The sequence below is a fragment of the Plodia interpunctella genome, chromosome Z, assembly GCF_027563975.2.
Source record: "Plodia interpunctella isolate USDA-ARS_2022_Savannah chromosome Z, ilPloInte3.2, whole genome shotgun sequence".
Taxonomy (NCBI): domain Eukaryota; kingdom Metazoa; phylum Arthropoda; class Insecta; order Lepidoptera; family Pyralidae; genus Plodia; species Plodia interpunctella.
Window position 1 is genome coordinate 13,337,467 of NC_071324.2, and position 26,907 is coordinate 13,364,373.

Here is a 26,907-nt window from a genome sequence, read left to right on the forward strand (position 1 = left end):
GGATCTATCGCGTCTATCTCGGAATTCCGAATCTGAAACCATCATCACGGAATAGGGCATATAACGCACAGCTCAGTACAACTAAGGTACACAAACATTGCCAATGGAGACAAAAAGCGCCAATTTTCAATATTGTTGGAGATTTACGACCATAAATACCTTCTACGCAATCGTGGTGCGCGTTTAAAGGAAAAAGGAAGGATTTAGTGGATTATCCTGAAAATAATGACACTATTTTAGATCATGTTCTGCATAATTTGATCAACTGTGGTCATAAACTGATATAAACTGGATTTTGACTGAAGATCTTACCTGTATGAAGTCCATATTTTCATAAGTCTTCCGAGATTTTATTCGACCGTTTACTGGCAAATTACTTATTAAATTTAGGCTACCCGAAAATTTTACAGCGTGAGATGTATCCATAGCTTTCGAAGTTTTTTATCATGACTTTTACCGGTTGTGATTTGATTTCATTGTTTGGTCATTGGGATTAAATTTGTCAACTATGAACCTCCATTTGTATGCGGTTAATTAATTATGATTTAAGTAAATTCAATGGTAAACCTCGAACCTCTACATTTTCCAACTGTCTTAAAAGGATATCATGTTGTAAGTACGTAGTCAGCATGTGAAACATTTTGTACAATGTGAAAAGTTTGTACATACAAACATTACAGGCCAATGTCTGCCTATAATTATACAGTAAGTATACATACATAATTGTATAATACAGTTCAGCGCCATCTTATGTCTATTTAGTAAACTAATGTAAAGTTTAAAGCTAAGCTACTAGGACAATGGATTTAGTAGTAGTACGTACTAATTCCATGGCTAGGAGTAAGTATCACAGATATTAAACATCACACATATAAAAACTCCTGGTACCTATTATTTTTTATTTTTCTTGATCTAAGTATAGATATTTTGTAATTTCACAAGATATCTGTGAATCAATGAATGTTACCTATTACGATAAGGGCAACACTTTGTTATGATTATGGCAACCCTGAGTTCTACCTACCTATCCTATTAATTTGTCTTTCACTGCAGTCAAGAGAGAAAATTCTTGTTGGTTTACATATTTTTCATTAATAATATTTTATGATTTAGTGTATTATTGTTATATCAAATTCTTAATAAAAGCAGTAGTTATTGTGTTCGACCGTGTTGTACTTTGAATAAAAATGGAGTGGATAGTACCTGTGAATGAAATGCTCCAAGACGAAATCACAAAGCTGAACTACACCCTAATACCTCCAGGATACCAGGGGGATGTCCGTAGTGTAAGGTATTGTATTTTAGTGTAATGTACGTTTGCAAAATTCTGGATTGATTATAATTGAGTTGGTAGAAGGTAAAAGAGGCGAGACTGTAGACATCAGCATTCAAGGCTCTCGGCGGGCGGCCGTGACTCGCTTGAGTACCTCTCGTCGCGCACAATGACTAAAGAAATCAAGATTTCTAAGGAACGCTCCAACCTTTTGCAACTATGTTTAACTTTGATTTCTGAGAATAGAGCAGTTGAGTAATTTATTTATTTTAATTTTAGCAAAATGAATGTAAGTAAGCACCTACCTAGGTGAATAACATTGGTCAATTAGTACTTCTGTGGTTGCCAGACCGCTGCTTTGAGGTGCCGGGTTCGATCCCTGGTCAGGTCAAGATGAAAAATTTTATTTTTCAATTGATTGACAGTCTCAGATGTTTACACATACATGCATTTACATGCCATAATATTAATATAGTTAACATACCATGACCCAAGTCCTCTAGCTACTATGAAGCTAGAAGCTCTTTTTATTTATTGATACCTATCAGTTTTAAGTACCTATTTAGTATAGTATGTAACATTATTTTTTTATACAGATTAGTGTTTCAAATAAAAATGTAAACAATATATGTGTTGTTGTTCATGCAGAGTTGTGCAGGAGAGCCTGTCAAAGCTGATCAACCAGCTGGGCGAGCAGTCGGCGGCTGCTCAGGGGCTCAACAAGGTCATCACCACGGCAGAGAAGCTTCAGAAGTCCCCATCATACTCCTTGTACTTGCTCAAAGACGCTGACGCCAAAGGGTCGGTAGCAAAATTATTCCTTATTGTTATTTAACTGTAATTAAGTTCTTGACACCTTGTAATGATGACGAACTTTTGTTACAATGTTGTTGAAGCAACACACAGCAGATCACACATTGCTGACAACAATGTGCGTCGTGCAGTTGACCACTGCATGGCGTCGTGCTGCTACTCGACTAGTGGATCTGGTGTTGTTTAGTTACAGACATTTATGTGTGAAGTTGTTCAACAAATTGAGTTACAATTGTTCAACATGGTGCCATCGGTACAATGAAGTGAAGATTTATTTTGTTTTCTAAATGTCACAGAACTGGTGTGATAATGACGTCGAAGTGACGTCATTATTTCAGATTCTAAAAGCATTTATAATATTTAATTAGAAAATCACATACATAATTATGTACAAATAATAAAATTGATTGTTGAAGTTTATTTTGTTACAGTAATAGGCTTGTTACATACAAATATATAATTTATTTTTAATGGCGAAGAATACCCTATTTTCAGTGCATTTCATTTAAGAAATGTCTTGCTTAGCGAATACTTATATATGTAGCGCTAGTAAAATCAATATGTCATAATGTATTTATACATACCTACCTACATAATGACACCTGCACAGTGTGGTACTACTTTCCACATTAATAATGTAGTGAGTTTACTGCTAGTCTCTATGAATATTTATAAACAAAAAAATAGTATGACTATATGCACATTGTAAACCTATGTTTGTGCTTTACTAGATAATATTTATATGCACTTTAAATTCGCACAGCGATATATTTTTATGTGTACATCACTATCAAAGTCATATCAAATCATGAACTATGATGAAAAATTTTGATGGTTAAACAGCAGTTTGTTTGCTTTGGGAGCTTCGTGCTGACTCAAAAATGTATTTATAATTTTTGCGAGATTATGTAAATGTGGTTGAAAAGGGAGCAAATGGCGAATGTTTGAAGTCTTCTTGTTGCATAACCGTGCGCGAGCCCGACGTTTCGGCACCGCTCTCCGCATCGACTTTCTCCTGCGGTCATTACATGCTTATGTAGACAAACGATTGTTTTATTTTGCCTAATACATTTCAAACATAAAAACAATAATATGGCGTTTATTATGACCGCATTAGCTGCGTCCGGTGTGATCTGTGGCGTATAATCCCGATCAAGTAATCCCCCTGTATACTTTCAATGGATTCCAATAAGGTTTGCATGAACAATTAAATATTCAAACATGTTTAAGAGCTTCGCTTGGCTATTTTAAACTACGCCGCCCGCGGTTTCCAAGGTAGCATAAACTATACCTATTATTCATAAAGCATACCTTAAGCTAAAGTTGTTGTTTTGTTTCGTTCTGTAAAAAGACTGACGGAGTGTTAAAATTTATTGCCATTTGATACTGAACAATGCTCAGTTAGTTATAATTTTTTTTTAATCTAGCTATCCTAAAAACAGCTCGTATTATAAAATGGTACGCGTTGGTAACTTAGGTTGGCAGTGGTAGTGTTACCTGTTGTCCCTGTGTGTTGTGTATAATGACTCAAACTCATGCGGGGCGGTTGTTTATGATTATAAATGGAAATGTTTATTAAACGTTAATTTCCCTAGCTTGAGTTCGACACTCGCTGGGTCGCTGCTAGCGCGCATGCTACGCGACGCACCGGTCGTTGCAGACAGACGCCGCTGCATTCTTGTTAAGATTGAAAGACCTTAACAGTAGTGCAGCGGCGGTCCTCCTTCTATGCTTGCAGGTAATGCAAGCGTGTTCTTAGTCTTCATTTCCTCCCATCCAGTCTTGTAGAGTTGTTGCAAAGTAAGTAAACGCAGTTGTTCTATTGCAGGGGCGCCGGAGAAGTGATCGGACTGCTCAAGGTCGGACGCAAGCATCTGTTCCTTTTCGATGATCGGGATAAGGTGTGCGAGGTGAGCCCACGTTTGATATTATTCTTAAGCCCGCTAGCATGTGTACGGGCTACACTTGGAATAAATATAACTACAGGTTTATCAAAATCAAACATTATTTTGTGTGACACACAGGCGGTTGTGTGGGCTAGTAATCAGTGAGCTACAATACTTTAGCCGTTGATCAAAATTGGAAACTTTCCAAAGATAATTACAGATAGTCCAAATAAAGTTACTGTAATCGAGTATTTTTGGTCATTCATAACATAAGTGCAATTTGTGATACTTGTATTCTTTTATCAAATAGTATTTTATCATGATTATAGCGATAATATCATATTGGTGTTTTTTATTCAAATTCAAGATTCTTTATTCAATTTAGGAGGATATACATCACTTATTAACGTCAAAAAATTACTTAAACTAAGTCTACTGCCAAAGCGCAGATGAAGAAGAAGCGGCGCAACAAACTTCACCGCAGCCTTTTCTCCGAGAACGTTAATTAACAAATATAGGTCTTATATCGGTCTTATATCTGTTGATCGAAAAAGCGCGGATCACGATGACGTCGATTAAGATGGCGCTATGGGCTCCTGCGTCGACAAGGAAGCTATAGAATTCGTCGTCATATCTTTTGTTTCGGTTTGTTTTGATACATAAAAGAGAAATATGTATTGGAAATACACCGTGTGCCCAGTTTTAGTAGGCCTAATCTGCCATTATGTATGAGATGGACCAGAAACTTATATTGAAATCTTCTCTTTTCGGTACGCTGGACCATCGTCTTCAGTTTTACTTGTCTTGTTGTTTTTTAGTTGTCTTTGCGCTCCATAGATTCCTAGTTCCATTTTAAAACGGACTGCACGGCATGTTAGTGTTGGCTAAATAAAGGAACATCAGTGAATGTAATGTATGCAGGTGGAGCCACTGTGCGTGCTAGATTTCTTCGTGTCGCACGACCGGCAGCGGCGCGGCTACGGGCGCATGCTGTTCGACCACATGCTGCGCGAGGCTGGCGCGCGGCCGCAGCAGCTGGCCATCGACGGGCCCTCGCCCAAGATGGAGAAGTTCCTCGCCAAGAACTACGGCGTCGACAGGCTGATCCGCCAGAACAACAACTTCGCTGTCGCGCCTAGCTTCTTTGACAGCCTGCGCGATGTCAGGTAACATTGTGACATTTTATTCTCGGCCAGGTTCCAGCCATTTGCGGACTCTTGAAATGGGCCTTCCCATTCCACCCATAATAATTATAGCGTAATCCTGCGACAGAACAACAAATTCGAAATCGCTCTTGAATTTTTTTTTATTCTATCCCAAACTCCAAGATAGTTCCATATAAATAAAAATTACAAAACTATAATACTTTCGATTAAAGTCTGTTATCTGATGCTGTATAATTTCTCAAGATCATTTTTGTATTTTACGCTAACAGATAAAAGTTGATAAAGGGCGATGGTGGCGCCAGTGTTCGGCTAGATCGAGCCTTAATGTACGACACTGTAAAAAAGGGAAAATTACTGAACTAGTCAATAACGGACTTGCCGGCAGCGTGGCCGCGACTCATGTTCTCTTTCAGAAACGTTAGTAGGGTACTTTGGAAGTAAATATAGTAGAGTACAGTTTTATGAAAATATGTAAATGATTTGTTGACTAAGTTCGACTGTTGAGACGACACATATTGGTTCTATGAAATAAACGAGTTGCTGATAGATCCGCCGCGTTTAGTTTGCAGCTTCATCATTTTGAACATTGACTGCAGGCTTTCTCTGCGACAGATTCTGGATAACAAGAAGAAGCGTACTGAGCTAGCTGGTACAGAAATCGGGTTAGTCTTATCATTTAATTCGTTAAAAAACAAGAAATGTTTAAGAATATTCGAAATGAATGTGAGAAGAATGTATAATAACGCCTGTAATAAACATACTATATCTTATTGCCAAACATTTATACAAGATAAATTAGATTTATACATATAAACATCTTATAACGGTGATTCTAAAGATTATTCTGATTCGTACTCCTTGTACATGCCATGGACCAGGTGATCTATACATATAAAAGAACAAGCGTGTTTACTAACCGACGCCCAGCCTAAACCATAGAAGCTATAAACGCAAAATTTGGGTTGTAGCTTTAGGTTGTTGTTACTTAGTGTTAAGTAAGTGTAAATTCGACCCCTAAAAGGCTGCCTTTACTGCTCTACTTGAAACTTGGCATAAGTGCTATGCAACAAAAATAATGAAACCCGTATTTCAGGCCTTTAGGGTAGTTAAATGAGGGTGAAAAGAAATAACGAACAATCCCATTCAAAATTTCGTCAACTAAAGATATGAGTAGACAGCTCAGCGGTAAACACCATTGAATTCACGTTGTCACTGTTGATGGTTCGAATCCTGAACTTCAATTATTTTGAATTAAATCTGATTATCTCTAGGGTGATTTATTTGAAAGTTTTATTGTCTTTACCCGAGCGAAGCTGGGACGGACTGCTAGTCAAAAATAAAACGACCTTTTTAAAAGGTCCTTTTTTGAGTCGTGCCCAATGTGTCACTATTGTAGGTCCGCCTGTGAGCCGAGCTCGTTCTTCGCAGACTGTGACAGCATTCACCATTTGGGGCAGTACTAACTTAAAAACTATGTCCAAAATAGTGATGGCAGCTTGGGAAATACCCAAATGTTTTCAGTCGCAGATTTTCTATAAAATATGAATGTTTAACTTCTGTTATTGTAACAAAGTCTATTTGTCCAGTGCTGTCTAGATAATTTTCGCTTTGAGAACGTTTCCGAGAGCGTCTGTCGAAATGTTCGCGAATAGTAAATAAACACAGAGAATAGTTAACAGGTGCTAGCAGCGACGAGCCGAGCCTACTGAGACCACAACTAGAACGCGAACGTGTACGTGGCAATATTATGAGTAATGTGATAAATAAGAAAGTTCAAACTACAATATGTAAATATAAATAAAATTAAAGGTCCAATTGATTACTTGGTCTTTTTATTTATTTATTAAAGACCAACAGCTTACAATTACATAAAAAGTTTAACAATATTAGAAATCAAAAATCCAATTTACAGGTCTTACATATAGTATTTGTATAATATTAGCAAAGGTCGAACATATTTAGTACACGCTACTTTTGAAAACTTAAATTTTGCAACAAAATAATCATGTTTTAAATAAGATAGTTAATAGTAATTAATTAGAACACCCGGCCCGGGGCCCCACACGGTTTAATGCGCTGGAAATCCAACTCCCATCGCTACACTAGATCGTGGCTATTCTACTCTGAAAGGATTCCTTTGGGGCTAAATAGTTCATTTGCGATTCCTTTAATAAATAATTATTTGCAATAAGGGTGATTTTACGTTGCAGCAAGGCGGAGACTGCAGCAGTAGCCCCCGCAGCCGTCGGCCGCTTCGCCGCCCCCAAACCGCACTCAGCTATCGCCAATGTGAGTCCGCCACATCACGACCCCACTGGGATATCACCTTTGCCTTCGCCTCTTCGTTTCTATCTTAATCAGCTAAAGATAACATCCTAGGAGCTCATTCTAGGAGTACTCTCCGCCTACTGACAGGTAGCCCGCTCATCATAATCGTCCCACTGCTAGGGCACTGGCCTTCCCCACCATGCATTGCCTGATGCGGATTGGTGGGTTAAGGCAGATCGATGGTAGCCGGCTACCGGATAAAAATTGTGTATGAATTGTGTCTTGAATCTTCGCGATCAAGGAATATACTGTCTTTTTTGCACAAAGTACTGTTTTGCGCGCTATGTCATCTAGCCAACCGCCATGTAAAGGGCAAGACCTGTATTGTTGAAGTCCTTCATTTATTATTTATGGTCTGCCAGGTCATCCACGGCGGCGACGGAGGCGGCTTCTTCCATGATACCAGCAACGGGTAAGTTTATAGTTATATTTATTTATTGACATATTGTTGTCGCCGCATCTCACGCCCAGAATGTATTTAAACCGCTCACTGCCTCGTTCCGCGCAACAGGACCTCACTCTGAAGAAATGTCTAAACAACAACTAATAAAATTTTATTTTTAGTTTGATCTCCAATCTTATGAAAATAAATAAATTTTATTTCTCCCCATGTGATTTGTGAAATTCCTAATGAGATCCCAGCAGGAGCTCGATTATCACGCAATCGAAGTTAATTTTTCAAATTTTCCCCTTTTTTTTAAACTAAACGTTTACACAGTTTCTGAATTTACGAAACTTCACAATCGAAAGAGTTCTATTCGACGCATCAATCGATCGATTTTTGTTAAACAAATGTTTGAAACCTTCTAAAATAATGTAAGGAAATTGATGAAGTGAATTCTGATTGCGTGAGAATCGGGCGCCTGTACGAACAAGACATGTCTGCAATGGTTTTCTCCCTTAATCATTATTACTTCGAAAATTCTAACATCTACGAGATAAATATTTTAAAAAAATCAGATCTATCTTTAAAATGATGTACTTAATAGTCACGCTTGTAGGTACATGCGTCAAATATTACAAATCAGTTTGATCCTGAAAGTGAAAGACATTGTCGAGTGGTCCTGATTGCTGTGCGGGCGAACGAGCTTGTTCAGAGCAGAGGCTATACTTATTTTCGAAACTCGTCATTTTAGGATATTGTCATTCTTAGCCTGAGGGATATATTTAACGTTTTAAAACTGAAAACATTAAAATTTAGACTGTACCTAATTGTGTATTTAATTCAAAAATTACTAGTTGGGGGGTATGGCGAATTCATTGAAAAAAATGTTTTTCCAAATAAAAATATAACTGAGGGTGATAGGAAAGAAAAATTTGCCCTTACTACGTCTAGATGGATAAGTCGGTGGGACACCGCGCGTCGGCGCGCTCAGCCACCTCGAGATCGGTATTCAAATCCATAGTCATATTCATTTTATTGCCAACTGACAAGTGGAAGTGCATTTAAGTATTTTTAGAATAAATATAGTGCATGCCAATGTTAATCAATAGTAGATTATACACCAAGATTGCATTTTGGACGAGGCGGTGGATGTAGAGAGTGAAATGTCGCTTTATTTTCGAGGTGAATTGCTATTCACTTCGATTGCAAGCAAATCCAACAATAATATTGCAGATTAAAGTTCATTTAGTTACCTTTGTAAGACTTGCTTTTAGCAGTGGCTGAATGTTTTTTTTGTATTTTTTTTCCAATTTTAGTTCATTGCTTTCAGTGTAATTTTATTTCATTTATCTGCAAATTAAGTGAAAAGTTTATTTTGATCACTATTTGTTTATTCGAGTATATAATCAAATTCCCAAAGGGTTCACTAGTAGCGAATATTTGAATATCTGAAATCAATAAATAGGGTTGTTGAAACGATATAGAACTTTCTTTTGATAATCTTTTCCGTAATCAAAGTAATAGTTTACAGTTGTATTTATTTCTGTGATATATTTTATAGATATAAACGAAACTCAGGAAAAATTGAGGATTTTTGTTATAAATTTTCCCAGTGATTGTAAAATTGATATTATAATTTTTGATGTAGTTAAAATCGCATTAACTTTTATTGCTTTCGTCCTTGATTTTTGTATTGGATACCCAATTATAATTTTGTACTAACTCTAGGACGATTATGTCGTAAACCTTTTCATAAGTTAAAATTTCATTTAAATACTACAAATAAAAACACATTAAATTTGGAAGCAATGGGCTGGAAATCTGAAAATATGGTCACGATATTTCAGGGAAAAGTCAGGGATTTTTTTCAACATTTGCTGTGGACACCCTGGTAATTAAAATAAATTAACACTTTACTTTTATGTTTATATCCCTACATTACCTTATGATTTGCGTTTAGTTTCTGTTGTGTTGCTTGCAGCTACTCGGCGCGGCGCGTGCGCTGGCACTGAACGCTTGCGCAGTGACTTGTTCTTAGTGACCGCAAGGCTACTGGCTCTTACTTCCTCCACCGCACACCTCGTTCTCATCACAACCATTCCTGGCTGTGGTTCCGTCGATACGGGCCTTTTTGCTAAATTTAGGAATATTCAGTACTTTTTAAAATATTTGGTTATAGTGAGATGGTAAAAAAAGTCCACTTTATTTCACAACTATCTTAATTGCATGTCGTAAGCTGCGCCAAATTGTCTTCCCTTATAAGATTCCGGTGTTGTTATGGCAGAATACGTCAGTTTTTATTAATGTAATTATTTAAGTTTATTTTGGGTAATATTATGTCGTCTTTTTTCACCCCCTTTGCAGGAAGCTCAAATTTTGGCGCAGAGTTCACAGCTCTGTTATCTATTCGTATATGTATTATGTATTTTAAGGTAATTTTATACTTATCTCTAATTATTTGCACTTATTCTTTCTCTCATAAGATATTTGAGAAATTTTGTGGTACAAAACCAGCGTTTTTCATCAATGCACCCAAATATAAGAATATAGCTGTTATAGATCAAATAGCGCTGTCTGGTATTAATTTCGCGGTTTTCTATCCAAAAATGTTGAAACCTCAATTATCATATGAGAGCGACTCCCGCCTGCCGTTCACGTCGCATCGTTTTTTTAAAATGTATTTAGACAATATAACAATATAAATTTATTCATTATTATTATGGACATATGTTTAAACAAATGTGTATGTAGTCGGCAGAGCGGAGAAACTAAGAGTATTTATATTATTTACAAGGGGCGTGCCTCCAACGCGGCGCGTTGTTGATGTGAACAAATAGAAACCTAAAAATCCCGGCACGCCCGCACGGGAATAGACGGCACGTTATTATTATGTGTTCAAGCAGAAAGTGGGCCCGAGACTTGCCCAGCAGAAACCTTTACCTAAACCTTTCTAGTTCTTCAGACTATTTTGGTTTCAGTTGCCGCTTTCGTTTGGCCCACTTCCTGTTATACAGTTCGTATGAGCGTGGAGTAGACGTAGTAATTTTATGAATATTTGTATGTTGACACGAGTATTACAATAACGATGCACTGTGATAATATTATTCGTTTAGCGTTTTATTTATTAAATCGGTTAGAATTTATACACTTAATATAAAGTTTACATTTTTGTATTTTTGCACAAACGTAACTAGAATATGTATCTACTTATTAAACGAAAATTAACAGGTTAACTTTCAGCGTCTAGCGTTCTGGACCAAGCACTTAAAATGACCATCTCCAGTAACAATGTTGCGGTACAGTTGAATAACATTACATTACATATAAAAGGCTCTTTGAGTCGCAGTGTAATACATAATTAAAAATAATGTTGCTTAAAATACACATGGTTGAGATTCCCTTGCGAAATTGCAGAATATTTCTTCTTTATACCTCCACGCGGTTGTGCAAAAAGGGCCCGTTTTGTATGTGGCACGGAACCCTAAAAATGTTGAATGTTTCTGATGGTCTTATGTAACTGCTTTCTTTTTTGTACTTTCGTCCGAAACAGCTTGTCAATTGAATTATTGAAAATGCGTAAACACATGAATGATGCCTCAATTTGTTACTTGGTTCAGAACTTGTACGTTGAGTTTAGATTCTATTATGTTAAAATTAATGATTATATAAATAGGCCTATGAGGGTTACGTTTCGTGCATGCCTAGATGAAATTTTTGTAGAATTTTATTACAGCAACTTAATTTGTGCAATATTTTATTAAGTTTTATTACATTTAAAATGCATCTTTGGCGCTTGACGAGTATCGTTCGTTCAAGCAGAGGTTCCCGCGCGACTACTCCGGCGACGGCGCCGGCACCGGCGTCCTCCGCGCCGGAGCCCGAGCCGGCGCCGGAGCCGCTCCCCGAGCCGGCGGCGAACCCGTCGCGGCCGAGCTCGCTGCGCGTGGAGCCGGCGTCGACGGCCACCCGACCGCGCTTGTCCGCGCCCTCGCCCGCGCCTTCGCCCGCCGCCGCTGGCCGACGAGACTCGCAACTCACTGAACTCGGTTACTTCGACGTTAAGTTCTACCACAACAAGCTGTGGTAGGCTACTGCAGCCGCCACTCTTCCATCGAAGCGACAATCAAAAGTGAAGCACTTAATGATAAGGAGCTTCGTTCACACCGAAGCTTTGCTAGCACTCGCCTCTTGTCTATACTCAACTGTTCGATGTCGATGGTGTAATAGTGGACAACACCAAAATTAATCTAAGTCCAAACTGCTGTCATTTTTCGAGCAGGCATATCCTATCGAATCACTACTGAAACATTCCTTGAGTGACGCGGTCGGTCAGCCCATTGTGGACCAAATATTTTAATTAAAGTACCTATCGGTGTAGTTGTTTTCTTTTATTTATTTTATTTACTTATCGGTGATTCGTGTAGGTTTGTTCCAGCCGGTGATGCGCGGCAGCCTGGAGCACGTCTGCCTGCTCGAACCATTAATCTGTCCGTTATTTGAACAGTAACATTTGCCGACAGCTAAGAACTGCAACGACTCACTGTCCAAATACCGGTTGCTTAGCTTCATTTGTCAAAGCTTTCCCATTAAAGTATACTAGCCTTTTGTCTATAAATGTATTATTATACGTAAGTAGCCTGTAGGAGGTGTGAATCGGGCGGGCGAAGCCACGGTCACACACTCAGCGCACAATCATCTCAACATTATAAACTGAGAGGTCTATCGTGAACGTTGTGACAGCAGTCTATGCTAACCATCTAATGTTAGAAGTAGGTAATTTGATTTAATTTTCTTTTTCCCAATTTTTATTTATCATACTAATGAATTTTATTTCAACCAAATATTATATATGATTTTATTTTTGAAATTATTTATTTAGATTTAAGACATTGTGAATGAACTATGTGGAGCTTGACACATCTGGTATTCATCTGAAAACTTAATTATGACTGATTTATTAGATGCTCATAACTTGTTGCATTTGTATTGTTAGTTGTAACCTAAATATATTGAATGTACTCCGCTCCTAATGATTTGATGAATGTATTGTTTGTTTGTAGTTCCAATAAACTAATTTATTAATATTTTTTGAAAGTTTTAATCACGAGTTTACTAGACCCTTTTTGATTTTAGCCAAATTTTCTTGTCCCTATTTGACAACTTCTGGATAGAGTAGCTAGCAGCATGGCCAGCGACCCGTATTCCACCCGTCACTCGCGCATCGAGCGTGGTGCGCGCGTTCGACTGAGCTCAAATTTTGTATACGTTTAGGGTGTTATTATGTTTTGATAGAGAATCCAGGATAGCTTATGCTTGTCAAATTGCTAGCTATTGAGGCTATGTGTTCCTCGGTCGCCTCGCATCACTGGAAGATATGGAGGGCTCTACTTCAGAGCGCGCCCACCGCCTCTAGGACTGGCATTACTACTATATTATTGTTGTTCACATATTTTATATAATAAAACTCTAAACGGAGTTCAATAAAAAACAGTCATCATAAAGAAACATTTTATTCCATTACAATCGGACATGGTGGTCTTTGGAATCTATTACTTATGATATATGTTTTGGAAAGGTCAGGAATGTCGACTCAAGTGGGATGGGTCCGGGCTTGATTAGAACACGGCAGCCGTGCCTTGTGAGGGTCAATTCCTGTAGTAGGTCCAAAGGCAACCATTTGTGTTGCCCTTATACATTGTAATATCAATTTGCTGGCATAGCACAACACTTCAGAAAATTTCACGACTACTTCTTAGCTCATCTAAGACGTAACGTAAACGACCGTAACTTATTCGTCGACAAGGAAGCCAATAGGAAGATAAATTGTTTATAATTGTACGGAAGAAGTAGACTAACGTATCGACGGACGTGTTAAGTCGCAATAACAATGCGCAGACGCTGTTTGTCCGTCGCTACGGTCCACATTGAGGAACTTGAATCTCAGTATAAATATAAAGGAGCATAGGCCGCGGCCCTGCACACACTACAGGGACATGCGCGGGCGCTCGCCAGCGAAGAGTAAAAAATGCTTATGATACCATGATCGCTAAAGTAGTTGAATGATTGTACGCGAATCTATTTTAGAGAACTTACGTATATATTTACTCTTAAACGTAATGTTTATTATAATAATAAAGACTAGCATATATCAGTGTTATACTTAAATAACTTTCATATAAATGTTACATATTCTGACAGCTCGATTCCACTAAATATATGTATAGATACACTTCATTTGAATATCCTAAATTTTCAGTTAATGCAATAGTAATGTCAAAATAAAAAAAAATATATAATTGAGCATAATATCAAAAGGACGCAGTCGCGGGCGCCGGCTATAGTTCGGGGCGAAATGCAGGCGTCGCCCGCGACTGTTCCGCAAATCAGTTTCGATTAAATACCAATTCTACAAGCCGTATCACAGTATACTAACTTAAAATAACAAAGTCGCATGTAGCTCGGCCACGAAGCAACGCGACGTCGACCGGCCGTGCCGGACCGGGCCGGACCGTGCGTTGCCGTGCCGGGCCGGAACGGCCGACGGTCGCGGCTCTCTTACATTTGGCACAGAAAGTAAACACTTGGTACTGCGCGCAGCGTGGCCTGTGAGCGCCGCTAACAATCTCAGAAATCCGTACATCAGTCTTTATACATACAAAGAGGAATACGCGAACAGCGGTAAGGCTCCTAACTACATAATACAATACGTAATACTTGTACAATGATATCGGAAGGCAGGTTGTACTGGGTTGTTGTACTGCCCGCCGCCGCCGCGGTCTACTGGTACTCTTTGGTTCCGTCTGGTCCGCTGTGGACGCGACCACTAATAGCTTGTAATCGATATAAATACGTTAGAGAGAACTCTATTGATCCATTCGTAATTTAATAAATAATACATTAATCAGTAAGTTCGTCCCGCGCTCTCGCTCGCCGCTTACCTGCAACAAACACCGTAACTATTTCTCACATTTACATTCAAAAAGCACGTTATCTTTATTTCCGCAGTATAGAGGTCTATGCAGGATAATTTGGATGTGCAGTTGTCTGTATAATAACCGTCAAAATGGAGTAAACATTAAAAAAAATTACGTATCTACATACATTAAGAACATTATGAATATACAAATATATTGTAGGGAGTGATGATGTCTCAACAACGGGAGTATTGGGACCTAAATGTTGATGTGAATTATAACTGACTAGCTTTTTCCCGCGGCTTCGTCCGCGTTAATTTTTCACGGGAACAGTTATTTTTCTGGGATGAAAACTCTATACATACTTTAAATTACATGTATGCAAAATTTTAATATTAGTTAGTCTAACTGATCTAAAGTTTAACTGAACACAACTTATTGTTTATTGTCACACATTGAATGTAATAAGATATATTTCGTATCAAAAATGGGATATTCGTAAAAGAAACTGTTTGTCTTCTATTGTATGTTTTGTTTTGCAACGTCCAATCTGCCGTTTTGTTTGAGATGGGTCGGGAACTTAAATGGAAATGTTATCTCATTTAGCTATGTTAGGCTAGTGTTTATAGTTATTGAATCAATGTCTTTACTGCAATAAGCGTCAGGTGGTCTCAAAATGGTTAATTATATTGCGTAATATGAATCAACTAATTCGTTCGAAAAGGTTTATGGAGTTGTGTCAAATTAATACATCGAGTCGTTCGTGTCATAATAATACCTGAGGACGACGTCGGCGAGCTGCGTGAGCGCCTGTTCGACGAGGTCGCGGCGAGGCGCGGGCGCGGGCGAGGCGAGCGCGCGCGCCTCGGCGGCGAGGCGCGCGGCCGCGGCGCGCAGCGGCAGCCGCAGCGCGGGCGCCGTGCGCGCGCCGCCCGCCGCCTGCTCACAGCGCGCCGCCAGCGCCGCCAGCCGCTCCGACGTCTGCAGCCGCCACAGCGACCCCAGGCTCGCACCGCCCGCGTTGCGACGCATCTTATAATATATATTAGTTTTATTAGTTAGAAAAAGTCATATATTGAATACCTACAACTAATTAAAATGTTTTATTCAAGAACATGTTTTATAGAATTTATCGTATGCATGATCGGCAGTCTAAATTTTCCAATCGTATTAAGCCAACGATTATATTACAATGCCCCTGTGATCAATTACGTCAATAGTCTCACACTGGTCGCGCTCATAAAGTTCCTTATGCTTAGATATATTTACATATTAAAAAAAAAACAGATTTACAATGAAGAAAGAAAACTAACAAGGGCAGAGGAAGACCAATAGAGAGATAGATAACGCGAGTAAAGAGTCAAGATGTAAAGAGTCTAAACTAAACCGATTGACAGGAAACAGAAATTTATGGCAAAATAAAACTTGCAAAGAAAATATATAACTTTTACTAAAATCTTCTTGACTTAATTTTACAACCACACTACAAATTTTTCACAACAAATTTAAATTTTCCCTGACTTTCCAAATAGATCTAATATTTCACCGAATTTCCCGAACTTTCCAAAAAGTGGACACCGTAATTACCAAATTTCATTATGTTAATGCATGTAAACATTTTATTCGAACTCTGGCGCTATGCCAGGAGTACGCAAATGATCAAACCTCGTTAGTACAGAAGTGCAGCGCTTGCCGGACTTGCGCGAGGGGGTCGTCGTCGTCGGGGCGGGGGGTGGCGTAGATGCCGCCCTTGGGCTTATTCTTGACTGCCGGCTTGCTGGGCACAGCCGGCTTCTCCTCCCGCCGACAGTTCACACTGCCGCTTCGCCCGATCGACGAGCCACCTTAACATTTATAGAGATATCGTGAAGAAGAATATATATTTTTCTCAATGTTGCCAAAAATATACAATAAAAATAGTTATTGACACAAGTTTTTTGTTTTGTCGTCAGTGAGAGACCGATCCTGGTTACTCCATCGGGTTTTAGTTTTCATGACAATATGGGTATATTATTATATTATCCATATTGAAACGACGGGGAAACTTTCAAGTCGGTAGGATAAGACAGAGAACGACAGACAGACAAACGGGACAAGTGAAACTGAATAAAAGCTAGAATATTGAGTAGGGATAAAATGAATATTGTTTAAATCAGCTTTAGGACGAGCCCGCACCTGTATTCCTGGTCTCCTCGGGCGAGGTATCGTCGTCTCGCTCCCACAGCTTCTTGAGGCTGCTGATGGAGCCGGTGCTGCGCCGCTTGTCCTCCTCGCCCCCCGCCTCCACCCGCACACCGGCACTGCCGTTGTCGCCCTCGTCGCTCTTCTTACTGTCTTCCGGTGAACTCTGATAAATATTGTATTAATGTCATTAACTTAAACATAGTTTGTAAGTTTGCTACAAGTTGCGTTTAACATAGTTACCAAGTTTTGAATCCTGCTAACGAGCAGTAAAAAGCTATTAAATGAATAAATAATTTTGTATTAATTTTATTTATCAATGTCTCGTCTTCGCTCGGGTAAAACAATAATAAATTAAACACCTAAAGCTTCCTAATCGATCATGAAATGACGACCACGGAGTTTCAGAGATGTAAGCATAAATGTGTTCAGACAGACGCAGCGGTACCTGGTCCCCGGCTTGGGGCGCGCCGTCCACCCTCCGCAGCCGCGACTTCAGGTCGATGATGGGCCGCGCGCTGCTCTCGCTCTCCTTGCGCCCGCCCTTCTTGTTCGTCTCCACCTGGACGCACAATCACTACTCACTACTCATCATCGCTCATCGCCACCAGTTGCAGCATTCTATTTCACAGCCACTGCTGGACATCGGCCGTTCTGATCCACGATTCACGGTCCTGTACCTTACGAGTTTCGTGCCGCAACTTTTCTACTAGTTCTTAGTAGAAAAGTTGCAGTTAACTATGTAATTGCACAGAAATCAAATTTTAAAAGTCAAGATTACAGTAATAGGAATTTATCCTTTACGAGGTAAATCAAAACAAAAATATCAATGGAATTAATGCAAATCAGAAATAATATAAATTAATCGAGTTTTAGCACTGCTTTACTGATAACCCGTGTCTTCTTGAGCCTCGAAGTCGAACGCGAGAATATAAATATAACAGAATTTAGAAAAAGAACGCAATAACAGGGTAGCTGCACGTGTATAAATTAAAATTCATTCACATTATGAAACACGATAATCAAATGTCACTTTAATTAGATTGCCCTAGAAGAATTTATTGAATTCAAAAACAAATGTGAATGCCAATGCCCAAATCTCTGGGTATTTTTTTCTTTTAATTGATCAACGCTTGTCCTGTTTTGTTGCCACTGTCGTAAAAGCCTTGTTTTAGATCACATTGAAAAAAGTATTTGATTAGACCAGATGGCAAATACCTTCTTGAGCTGCGCTTTGAAGTCGGGCGCGGCGTCGCAGAGCCTGCGCTCGGCGCCCGCCGGCGTCCGCCGCAGCCCCGCCTTCAGCTCGCTCGCCGACGACTCGCTCTGCGACACACACATTTCATTACCTCATACCTCACCTACACACACTATTGCCTACTTTGCCCGGTAAACAAATTAAGGCATTTAAATAACCGAACACAATAATTAAATGTCTAAAACAGTTTATCGCCCAAATTTCTGGGCTATATCGATGCAGTTTAAGCACTGCAGCACTATCTGGGACAGAATGTCGTGTGTATTTCATCCCACGTAGTGACCTCAGCCATGATAAATTCGACTGTGTGTGAGTAAAGTTTAATTTAATTAGTTTTAATTTTATGTACTTCTACAGATGTATTAAAGTAGTTGATGAACAAATAATTAAATATTAACTTTTTCGTGGTTATTCCGGCGCTCCATGTTGATGGCGGAGAGTTCGCAGACAAGCCTGGTGGCGGGGTCGTCGGGCGCGGGGGCGGCGGCGGGGGCCGGCGGCGACGCAGGGGGCGGCGGGGAGGCGCGCGGCGCGGGGGGACTCTCCAGCTGCTGCTTCTTTTTGTCGGCGCGCTCCTTGATCTCCGCGACCAGCTTCAGCTCCAGCATCTCCTTCATGGACTGCTTCGCCAGCAGCTCGGCCGAACCGCGCTCCTGACCATTTATTTTTTATTTATTTTTAGGAAAACCAACAATTGTGTTTACGAAATGGTCACTCAAATATAAATGGGTCGGCATTGTATGAACAGATTAGCATTGCTATTAAATGATTCATATTCGGTTATAATATATACAACTTTTAGAGAAATAAACAAATTATAAAACAAACCTCAGTAGGTGAGTTGGAGTCGGGCGGCGGAGGAGGCGGTGGATGAGGGTCCTCGGGGGGCGGCGGCAAGTCGGGCGGGGGCGGCGGGAACTCCAGGTCGGCGAGGCGCGGGCGCGGCTTGGCGGGGCTGGTGAAGGAGCGCAGGGGGGCGCGGGCGGCGCGCGGGGAGGCGGGCGCGGGGGCCGTCACGCCGCCCGACGAGTTGGAGCGGATCATGTGCGGGGCGGCGCGCGCGGTGCGCGGCGACAGCGACCGCGCCTCCTCCACCACCGCCCCGCTCGCCGCAACGCTCGCCGTAACGCTCGCTGCGCCGCTCGCCGCGCCGCCGGTCTGTCGCAGGGACTCCAAGTACGCGCCGATGCGCGCGCCCTACATGGTAGACCGATAAAATGTATTATATATCTCTTCTTCGGTTCTTCTTCTTTCGGTCTTTCAAGTATACACAATGATATTTGTGTCATATCATGATGAATTTTACATGCATTACAAAGCAGCAATTAATACTCGACATATCGATAACAATTTACTAGGGTAAATTTAACACTTGTAGATAATTTCAAACATAGCGAAAGATTTATATATGAAAAGAAAGCGTGGTACCGTATAGACAGGACCACGAGCATACCTTGGGCAGCGTGCCATATCTGTTGATAGCGCGCTTCACGTTCTGCACCTCGAGCGCGGCGACGGTGACGGGCGCGCGCGGCGAGCGGCGCTTGCTGCGGCGCTCGCGCGACCCCGACTCGTCCGTGTCCGCCACCGACCCCTCCGGCGACGCGCCCCGCGCGCCCCCTAACGACAACACCACCTATACAACCGCCTCTACCACATGACGACCACTAATTATCAAATCTATGTACGTCTACTCCTCTACACTAATATAAAGGGGAAGTGTTTGTAATATTGTATGTAGGGGGCAACTCTCGAAACTACTCTAATCAAAGATTCTTTCACTAGTATTCAAAGTGGGATCTCAGGGTGGGATATGACTATTCCGTAAAATTATTTTCGGTGTAAACAAAAGTATATACTTAGTGACTTGTTTACGCCCAAAATAATTTTACTAAATGTATATCAATAGTAAAAACTAAATTATGCGATATAATAAAAGAACGGCTACGCGCCGCGAAGCTAACCTGTACCTATTAGTCACTTATCAGTCTGTATTAATGAAAAGATACGATATTTCTTAGGAAGGTCGATTGGAAGTTTGCCGAAATGGAAACTGTCTGTTCCATAACGAAACAAACAAAGAGTACGCGCGAGCTAGTCTCTGAACCAGTGGTTCTCTCTGAACCAGTGGTTCATGCGTGAACTCTTCTAGAGTCCGCTCAGTGCTGCTATCTACACTTTACCGTGAGCTACTATTACATGAACAAACTGTTCCTATCTCTCTTTAGTACTGATGCTGAAAAATACGTAACGAGATTCTCGCAATGATTTAACTACACAAAATGAGGTAGGAAAAAGGTTTCCTCTCTGTTTTGACGCGTGAGGATTAAATCCACCCAATCATTGTGAATTTAATATTAATAGTAGAGGCAGTACTGGGATTATCATACAGTACACAATAGCACATTGTTCATCGACATTCAAACGAGGCTGTATGTTGCAGACACATGATTTCGAGTGTTACATAGTGCTTTATACGACACCTGCCTACGAGTAAAATGTCTAATACATCAATAATTACAACAACGTCCATACACATTCGCAGTATGTATTTCATATAAACACTTATTTAAAAAAAAAAATACTCATTGCTGCCACTATTGGTGCGACGGAGTCGTGTTTGGACCTGTCTTGACGATATTTGTATGCAGCGATGTTCCTATTTATTTTGACCCGGTTATATTATTTCCCAAGAGGAATAAAATTTTTTTAAATTATATTGTACTATAAAAGTGTGAAAAAACTCTTATACAGTATACAAAAGACAAATATTGAATAGGAGTATAATTTTATAAATAAGTGCAATCATTACTTTTATATAAAACGATTCACTTATATTGTGATTGCATGACTCTCATTCTCTAACTCGATCCACAATGTTCATGAAAGTCTGTTGTATTATGCAAGTAATAGTGACCAACTGAAGCGTGAAAAAGGAGCGTCTACTAAGCCAGCGTACAAGGAACTTAAGCATGCTGTTTACGTAATAGTACAAATTATAAACAAAATACGATATACATAAACCCCATTTGTTTACATATATTATTAAACATATAAAAAAATTAACAACGATGACATGTATTTATAAATTAATAAATTTCAAATGTGAAATAATTTCATTTTTAAAGTAAATATCCATATCTAGCAAGGACTTGTCAAGATTGGTTTCTATTTTTAGATAAGCACCTGAAGAATCGGGGAGTAGGTGAAGCTACATAATGTGAATGTGAAATGATAAATACAGATAAATGAATACATAGAATAATACAGGTAGAGGTTGTCATCCTGACCCGATCGTATACTTACAACGTGGACCCTATTGCTATACACCTGAGCGAGCGACAACAGACAGAAAACGATACTTTAACGTATGCAATGCACGTGTCATACATAAATATATATATTTTAGTATATATATCAGTTAGTGACGGATCGACTCTAACATTGGCTAAGCAACATCTTTTACATTATATCACATTATTCAAAAAAAGTTTAAATATACTCTAAGCAAAAGTATGTTTTGTCTCTATCGCTCTTTAAATTTTTAAACAGTTTTAAATATTTTAAAACTGACAGTAAAAGACGAAACATTCTTTAGCTTAAGGCTTTAACTTCTTTATGAATAAATGATTAAACAAACGGAAAATAATTAAAAAATATATACATGGAATAAATAGTTGTGGGTCATTGGGTATACTAACTGCAATAGCGAATATTACGCAAAGCTCGGCGCAGATGGCGCTACTGGTACAACTTCGGTAATGGCGGCAAAGAGCGTCAATTTTCATTATCGTCGAACATTTACGACCAAAAACATACGAGGGCTGCTATTTATGTATCCGGAACTGGCCAATAATTCTAGAATATTTAAAAAGTAATTACAACATTTGAAAATAGAACTCTTCGGCTAGAGAATAAATATTTTTCATGTCCCTGTCATTTGTTTTTTTCAATTGGCGCCAATTTTGAAAATAGCTTGTCTTCATTGCCATGGATTTAACTCGTGAACATTTTCGCGCGATGATTTATTATGATTTTCGGCGTGGATTAACTCAAAAACAGTGCATCGAACAACTGATTTTAACTTTTGGAGATGAAGCACCATCGAAAACCACTGTGTATTATTGGTTTAAGGAATTTCAACGTGGACGGTCTATGCTCACGGATGAAATTAAGGAGGGTCGTCCTAAATCGGTAGTGGTACAACAAAATATTGATGCTGTGCGACAATTAGTAATGCAAGATTGTCATGTTACATACCGCGAGATAGAGGCGTCTCTGGGCATTAGTATGACGAGTATACACGCGATATTACACGAACATTTAATTGTTAAAAAAATTTGTTCGCGTTGGATTCCGCACAACTTGAGCGTAGATCAAAAACAGGCTCGTGTCGACTGGTGTAAGAAAATGATAAAAAAATACAACCGTGGCACGTCAAAAGCTGTTTATAATATCTACACAGGTGACGAAACCTGGATCTATGCTTATGACCCTGAAACTAAACAGCAGTCAACGGTGTGGGTCTTTCAAGATGAACCGAATCCAACAAAAGTTGTTCGTGCGAGAAGCACTTTAAAGCAAATGGTCGCTTGTTTTTTTGGTATCAACGGACATGTAGCTACAGTGCCACTAGAGAATAGTAGGACGGTTAATTCTGAATGGTACACCACCATTTGTTTGCCAGAAGTCTTTGAAAAAATACGAAAGAACAACCCACAACGCAGAATCATACTTCATCACGACAATGCTAGCTGCCACAAGTCGGCTGAAACAAATAATTTTTTGGAGGGTCAAAAGATTGAATTGACGGGTCATCCGCCGTACAGCCCCGACCTGGCACCCAATGATTTTTATTTATTTCCAAACATTAAAAATAAATTACGTGGTCAACGTTTTTCGAGCCGCGAAGAGGCCGTTGATGCGTTCAAAACACACGTTTTGGACATACCTCAATCAGAATGGAAAAAGTGCTTTGAAAATTGATTTCATCGTATGCAGAAGTACATAGATCATCGCGGAGAATACTTCGAGAAACAATAAAACCATATGTAATAATATATGTTTGTTTAATTTTGTTATTCCGGATACATAAATAGCAGCCCTCGTATTCGCAATCATGGTGCGCAATCACGGCTCGACAAATTGGCAGCGTGCGTCGGTTTCCCATAGTTTTCCAAATTATTATTAAACATTTATCTTGTACATTTTCACAAACGAATGCTTACATAATGAAGGGTTTAATAAAGTACTCTAAAATAAACTTTTTGATCAACTTAGCAAAAAGCAGCAAAGCTTTTGTTTACCAAACCACACAGGGCTGCACTCTGAAGGGATAAAATCGCAGTAATACTAAGTAATATTAGGTTTGATGTCATTCAGCGCTGTATTTCATATCTTAGACATTCGGCAGTCGTATCATATACGGGATCAGGATAGATATAAGAATGACGACATAAATTAAAGTTCAACCTTACAGATAGCAGATTTCTTTTAATACATTCAGAGGAAAAATGACCCGAGATTGATGACTTGCAACATAATAGTGCAGTGAGACGCTACTGAGCATTATGTATCACGTTACTAATATTACATTTGTGTCGTTTGTGTTTGTTTGTCCAAGTAGCTTCTAAAGTGTTGACAAGCTTATAGTAAGCAGCAAGTTTATTGTGCCTGTGCGCGAGTTTAGTTTGTGCTTTCTGAGAAGACACTATAGCTTCAAGCTAAAGATGTAGTATGCAAATACAGTACAAAATGTCTAAGATAATCGATATATTTGTTACAAACGTGGTCGAAAATTAAATTATGATAAACATACTTTGATAAGTACATATATGTAAAATGCAATAAATGCATGTGCGTGTGTGTGTGACTGACCATTGAGCGAGGCGAGTGCGTCGTCGTGCGCGTGCTTGTCGGGCGCGTACTGCGACTCGCGGAACGAGCTGCACGACGACAGGAGGCTGCGAAACAAAACAAACACTACCTTGTAAAGGATCGGCCTTGTTTTCGGCCTGGGTAATGGATCTAAATATAAATGTTCATTATTTTTCAAACGGAACTTCCCGGAGGCAACTAAAAGAAAAAAGTATTATAACAATAGTTGAATAAATTTGTTTTGTAATTTAGTAATAATCATTACAAAATTACATAACAAATTCATTCCAGACGAATACAGAAAGCTAATTATCGTTCGTTGCTTGATGACAATGACACATCATAAAGTTGCTAAAGGGTTGTAATCGCTCAAAGGTAAACGTAGAAAAAGTGAACAAGATTTTAGTCTTTAATATTGTATATGTATATTAATCACACATCCCCAAGCACAAGTCCATAAAAACAAATATTCAAACAATCGAACCTGGTCCTCTTGGGCGGCGTGGGCGCCTGCTTGCCGCGGCGGTTGGTGGGCCGCCGCATCTGCACGCCGCGCTCGCCGCTCGCCGCGACGCTCGCCGCCCCGCCCTTCTTCAGCGACATCTGCGGCGTGCCCCCGCCGCCCCCCGTCTCCAGCAACTGCTTCTCCACTTCTGTACGAATATAATAAACAATCGCTTTTTAATTAATGTTATTCATTATTTAATTTAAAAATCTTTACTAATCCACATATTATACTGCTACGGCCCCGTTGAGTGATAATCATTTGGCGACGTTGATTTGCAGTATAAAACATCTGCTTTTGTTTAAAAAAAATTATTGAAATTGAACGTCGCCTCGAGTTGGACGCGTGTTCGCAACCTGCGTGATCAAACAGACCAACTCGATAACGTGTTTATTCAACCTCACATATTTTCCACATACAGATGCTGACACGTTCGTAAATTCAAAATTAAGTCATAATTCGGAAGTTCTAAATTTTTTTGATAAGGAGTCAAAATTATTAGAGAAATTTAATTGTGTATAGAGAAACGATACCTAATACAGAAGATGTTCATCAAACTGAAAAACTATATTCCTATAGATTAGCTGGACCATTATGACACTTTCTCAGGTGTTCCAGATCTTCGATTTTTATACCTCAACGGAAAATGCTCATCAGGCGCAACAACTTTTGTTAAGGCGTCATTTCTATATTTCCTATAGTTTAGCTGTACCATCATTGTTCTCCATCACGTGTTCCAGTTTTCATAATCATTTATACCCTATATTTTGCCCAGGTTTAATAGCTATATAACAAAAAAGTTTCATTCAAATAGTAGTTCCGAAGATTAGCGTGTACAAACAGACAGACAAATAGACACATTATTTTTTCAAAATCTTACTCTGTTACTATGACTCTATATATATTTTCTTTCTACTGTTTTATTATATGTATTGATATAACTAAATTCTATAAACCCAGACGGAAAGCATCCACTGGTCTAGAAAACTTGAAATTCTTCTGTGTTTCTGTCGTCAAAACTCAATAGATTTAAAAATCCAAAGGCCCCGCATCATCGCTCGGGAAAGGACGTCAAACGCGTGAGATTCTCGCGGAGCAGCGAGAACATTGTTCTGCGCCTGCTCGTACTGGCTCCATGTTTATACACGATCCTAGCAGCTAACTATTATATATGATTGTGAATGAAGGAAAAAGTCAATATTTTTAAAGATAATAGAATAATGGATCGTTATCTAAACACTTCAAATAAACAGAGGATATATTTATACATTCATATAGTGCATGCCCACACGCACAGTCCATATAACAGTACATATAAGTATATACTAATAATGTTATTATTAACATAATAATATTATTATTATACCTGATTTTCGGGTTTCTTTGATATTTATCGGCGCCAACGAACAGCTAGTAAATTCATATAAATATATAAGTAACGTTACCTAGTTTTAGAAATGAATCTCGGAAAAGTAAATATAAATATGTTTATGTAAATGAATAATGTATCTCATTCAAAATGTTTAATTAGTACGCGATTGTTTCCGATTTTATTGAGGTTCCGCGTGAATTTCACACAAATCATCAAAATGTGCGTCCGAGGGAAGCGAGTACTGAATGAATAACAAACATTATTGTATGCCTCATTTAACGGTTTTACTTATTTACAACAGGAAAATAAGCGATCTTCATCATCGACAATATCCACCGATAGTTCATTAATTTTGTCGTGAAAAGTGCATGGAAAGGCTAAAATATACTTTTTAAATAGACTAAAACGCAAGACACACCACGCGGCTGCGGCTGCGGTTTCTGATATCGTCGAGCTCTTACAATGAACTTATGAATACTAATAACATATGAATGTTAACTAACTCCCACTAATATAAAACAGATTATTTGTTTACTAACTAGCCATATCTACGTCAGAGCCATAATCCGCAGACGGTGGTTGCACAAAACTAATTTCTTGGCAATATAATTCCATTTCATAAATAAATGAATGAATGAATGAATCATCAAAATGAATAGTACTTATAGAGGGATGAAAAGTTGTATGAAAGTTTTGCCGAGGCGTCCTCGATTGACGTACCTTCGGTGATGGAGTTGTCTTGGAACATGTGTTCGAGCGCGTGGTGTATCTCGCGGAAGCTGGGTCGGTCCTGCGCCGCCCACTGCCAGCAGCCGCGCATCAGCTCGTACACCGGCGCCGGGCAGCCGGGCGGGCACTCCATGCGGTAACCCTGCAACACACACTCATTTAATAAACTTTATTGCACAAAATTACAAAAAATGTATTGTAATTTGTATATAACAAATAA

General features: G+C 39.2%; 2 protein-coding genes across 5 annotated transcripts in view; one reads left to right on the forward strand and one right to left on the reverse strand.

Moving 5' to 3' along the window:
* The first annotated feature begins 1,005 nt into the window (after window positions 1-1,005).
* Window positions 1,006-12,935, forward strand: LOC128683378 (alpha-tubulin N-acetyltransferase 1-like). 4 transcript variants are annotated; one of them, XM_053768957.1, is made up of 8 exons: window positions 1,006-1,291; window positions 1,922-2,074; window positions 3,915-3,996; window positions 4,894-5,138; window positions 5,735-5,800; window positions 7,349-7,427; window positions 7,829-7,878; window positions 11,668-12,935. In XM_053768957.1, exons 1-8 carry the CDS (start codon window positions 1,188-1,190, stop codon window positions 11,936-11,938), a joined length of 1,050 nt encoding a protein of 349 aa, XP_053624932.1. In that variant the 5' UTR covers window positions 1,006-1,187; the 3' UTR covers window positions 11,939-12,935. The 4 variants fall into 4 exon arrangements, with proteins under 4 accessions (XP_053624932.1, XP_053624933.1, XP_053624934.1 ...); XM_053768958.1 differs by having other exon boundaries at window positions 11,671-12,935; XM_053768959.1 differs by lacking the exon at window positions 5,735-5,800 and having other exon boundaries at window positions 1,008-1,291.
* A 410-nt stretch (window positions 12,936-13,345) lies between these two features.
* Abl (Abl tyrosine kinase) overlaps window positions 13,346-26,907 on the reverse strand; it is a 38,553-nt gene continuing 24,991 nt past the window's right edge. The window contains exons 9-20 of the mRNA XM_053768956.1: window positions 26,679-26,829; window positions 24,566-24,734; window positions 24,082-24,167; window positions 19,658-19,824; window positions 19,033-19,401; window positions 18,603-18,857; window positions 18,165-18,272; window positions 17,395-17,508; window positions 16,941-17,112; window positions 16,431-16,609; window positions 15,544-15,797; window positions 13,346-14,789 (exon numbers count right to left, since the gene is read on the reverse strand). Coding sequence (XP_053624931.1) covers window positions 14,786-14,789; window positions 15,544-15,797; window positions 16,431-16,609; window positions 16,941-17,112; window positions 17,395-17,508; window positions 18,165-18,272; window positions 18,603-18,857; window positions 19,033-19,401; window positions 19,658-19,824; window positions 24,082-24,167; window positions 24,566-24,734; window positions 26,679-26,829 — 2,028 coding nt within the window. The 3' untranslated portion in view covers window positions 13,346-14,785. The remainder of the gene's footprint in view (window positions 14,790-15,543; window positions 15,798-16,430; window positions 16,610-16,940; window positions 17,113-17,394; window positions 17,509-18,164; window positions 18,273-18,602; window positions 18,858-19,032; window positions 19,402-19,657; window positions 19,825-24,081; window positions 24,168-24,565; window positions 24,735-26,678; window positions 26,830-26,907) is intronic.

Excerpts from the sequence above, each read along its gene's own strand:
- LOC128683378 (XM_053768957.1), top strand. The coding sequence starts at position 1,188 with ATGGAGTGGATAGTACCTGTGAATGAAATGCTCCAAGACGAAATCACA. Across the intron at positions 1,292-1,921 it reads GGGGATGTCCGTAGTGTAAG|AGTTGTGCAGGAGAGCCTGT; the intron begins GTATTGTATTTT and ends TTGTTCATGCAG. Across the intron at positions 2,075-3,914 it reads AAAGACGCTGACGCCAAAGG|GGGCGCCGGAGAAGTGATCG; the intron begins GTCGGTAGCAAA and ends GTTCTATTGCAG.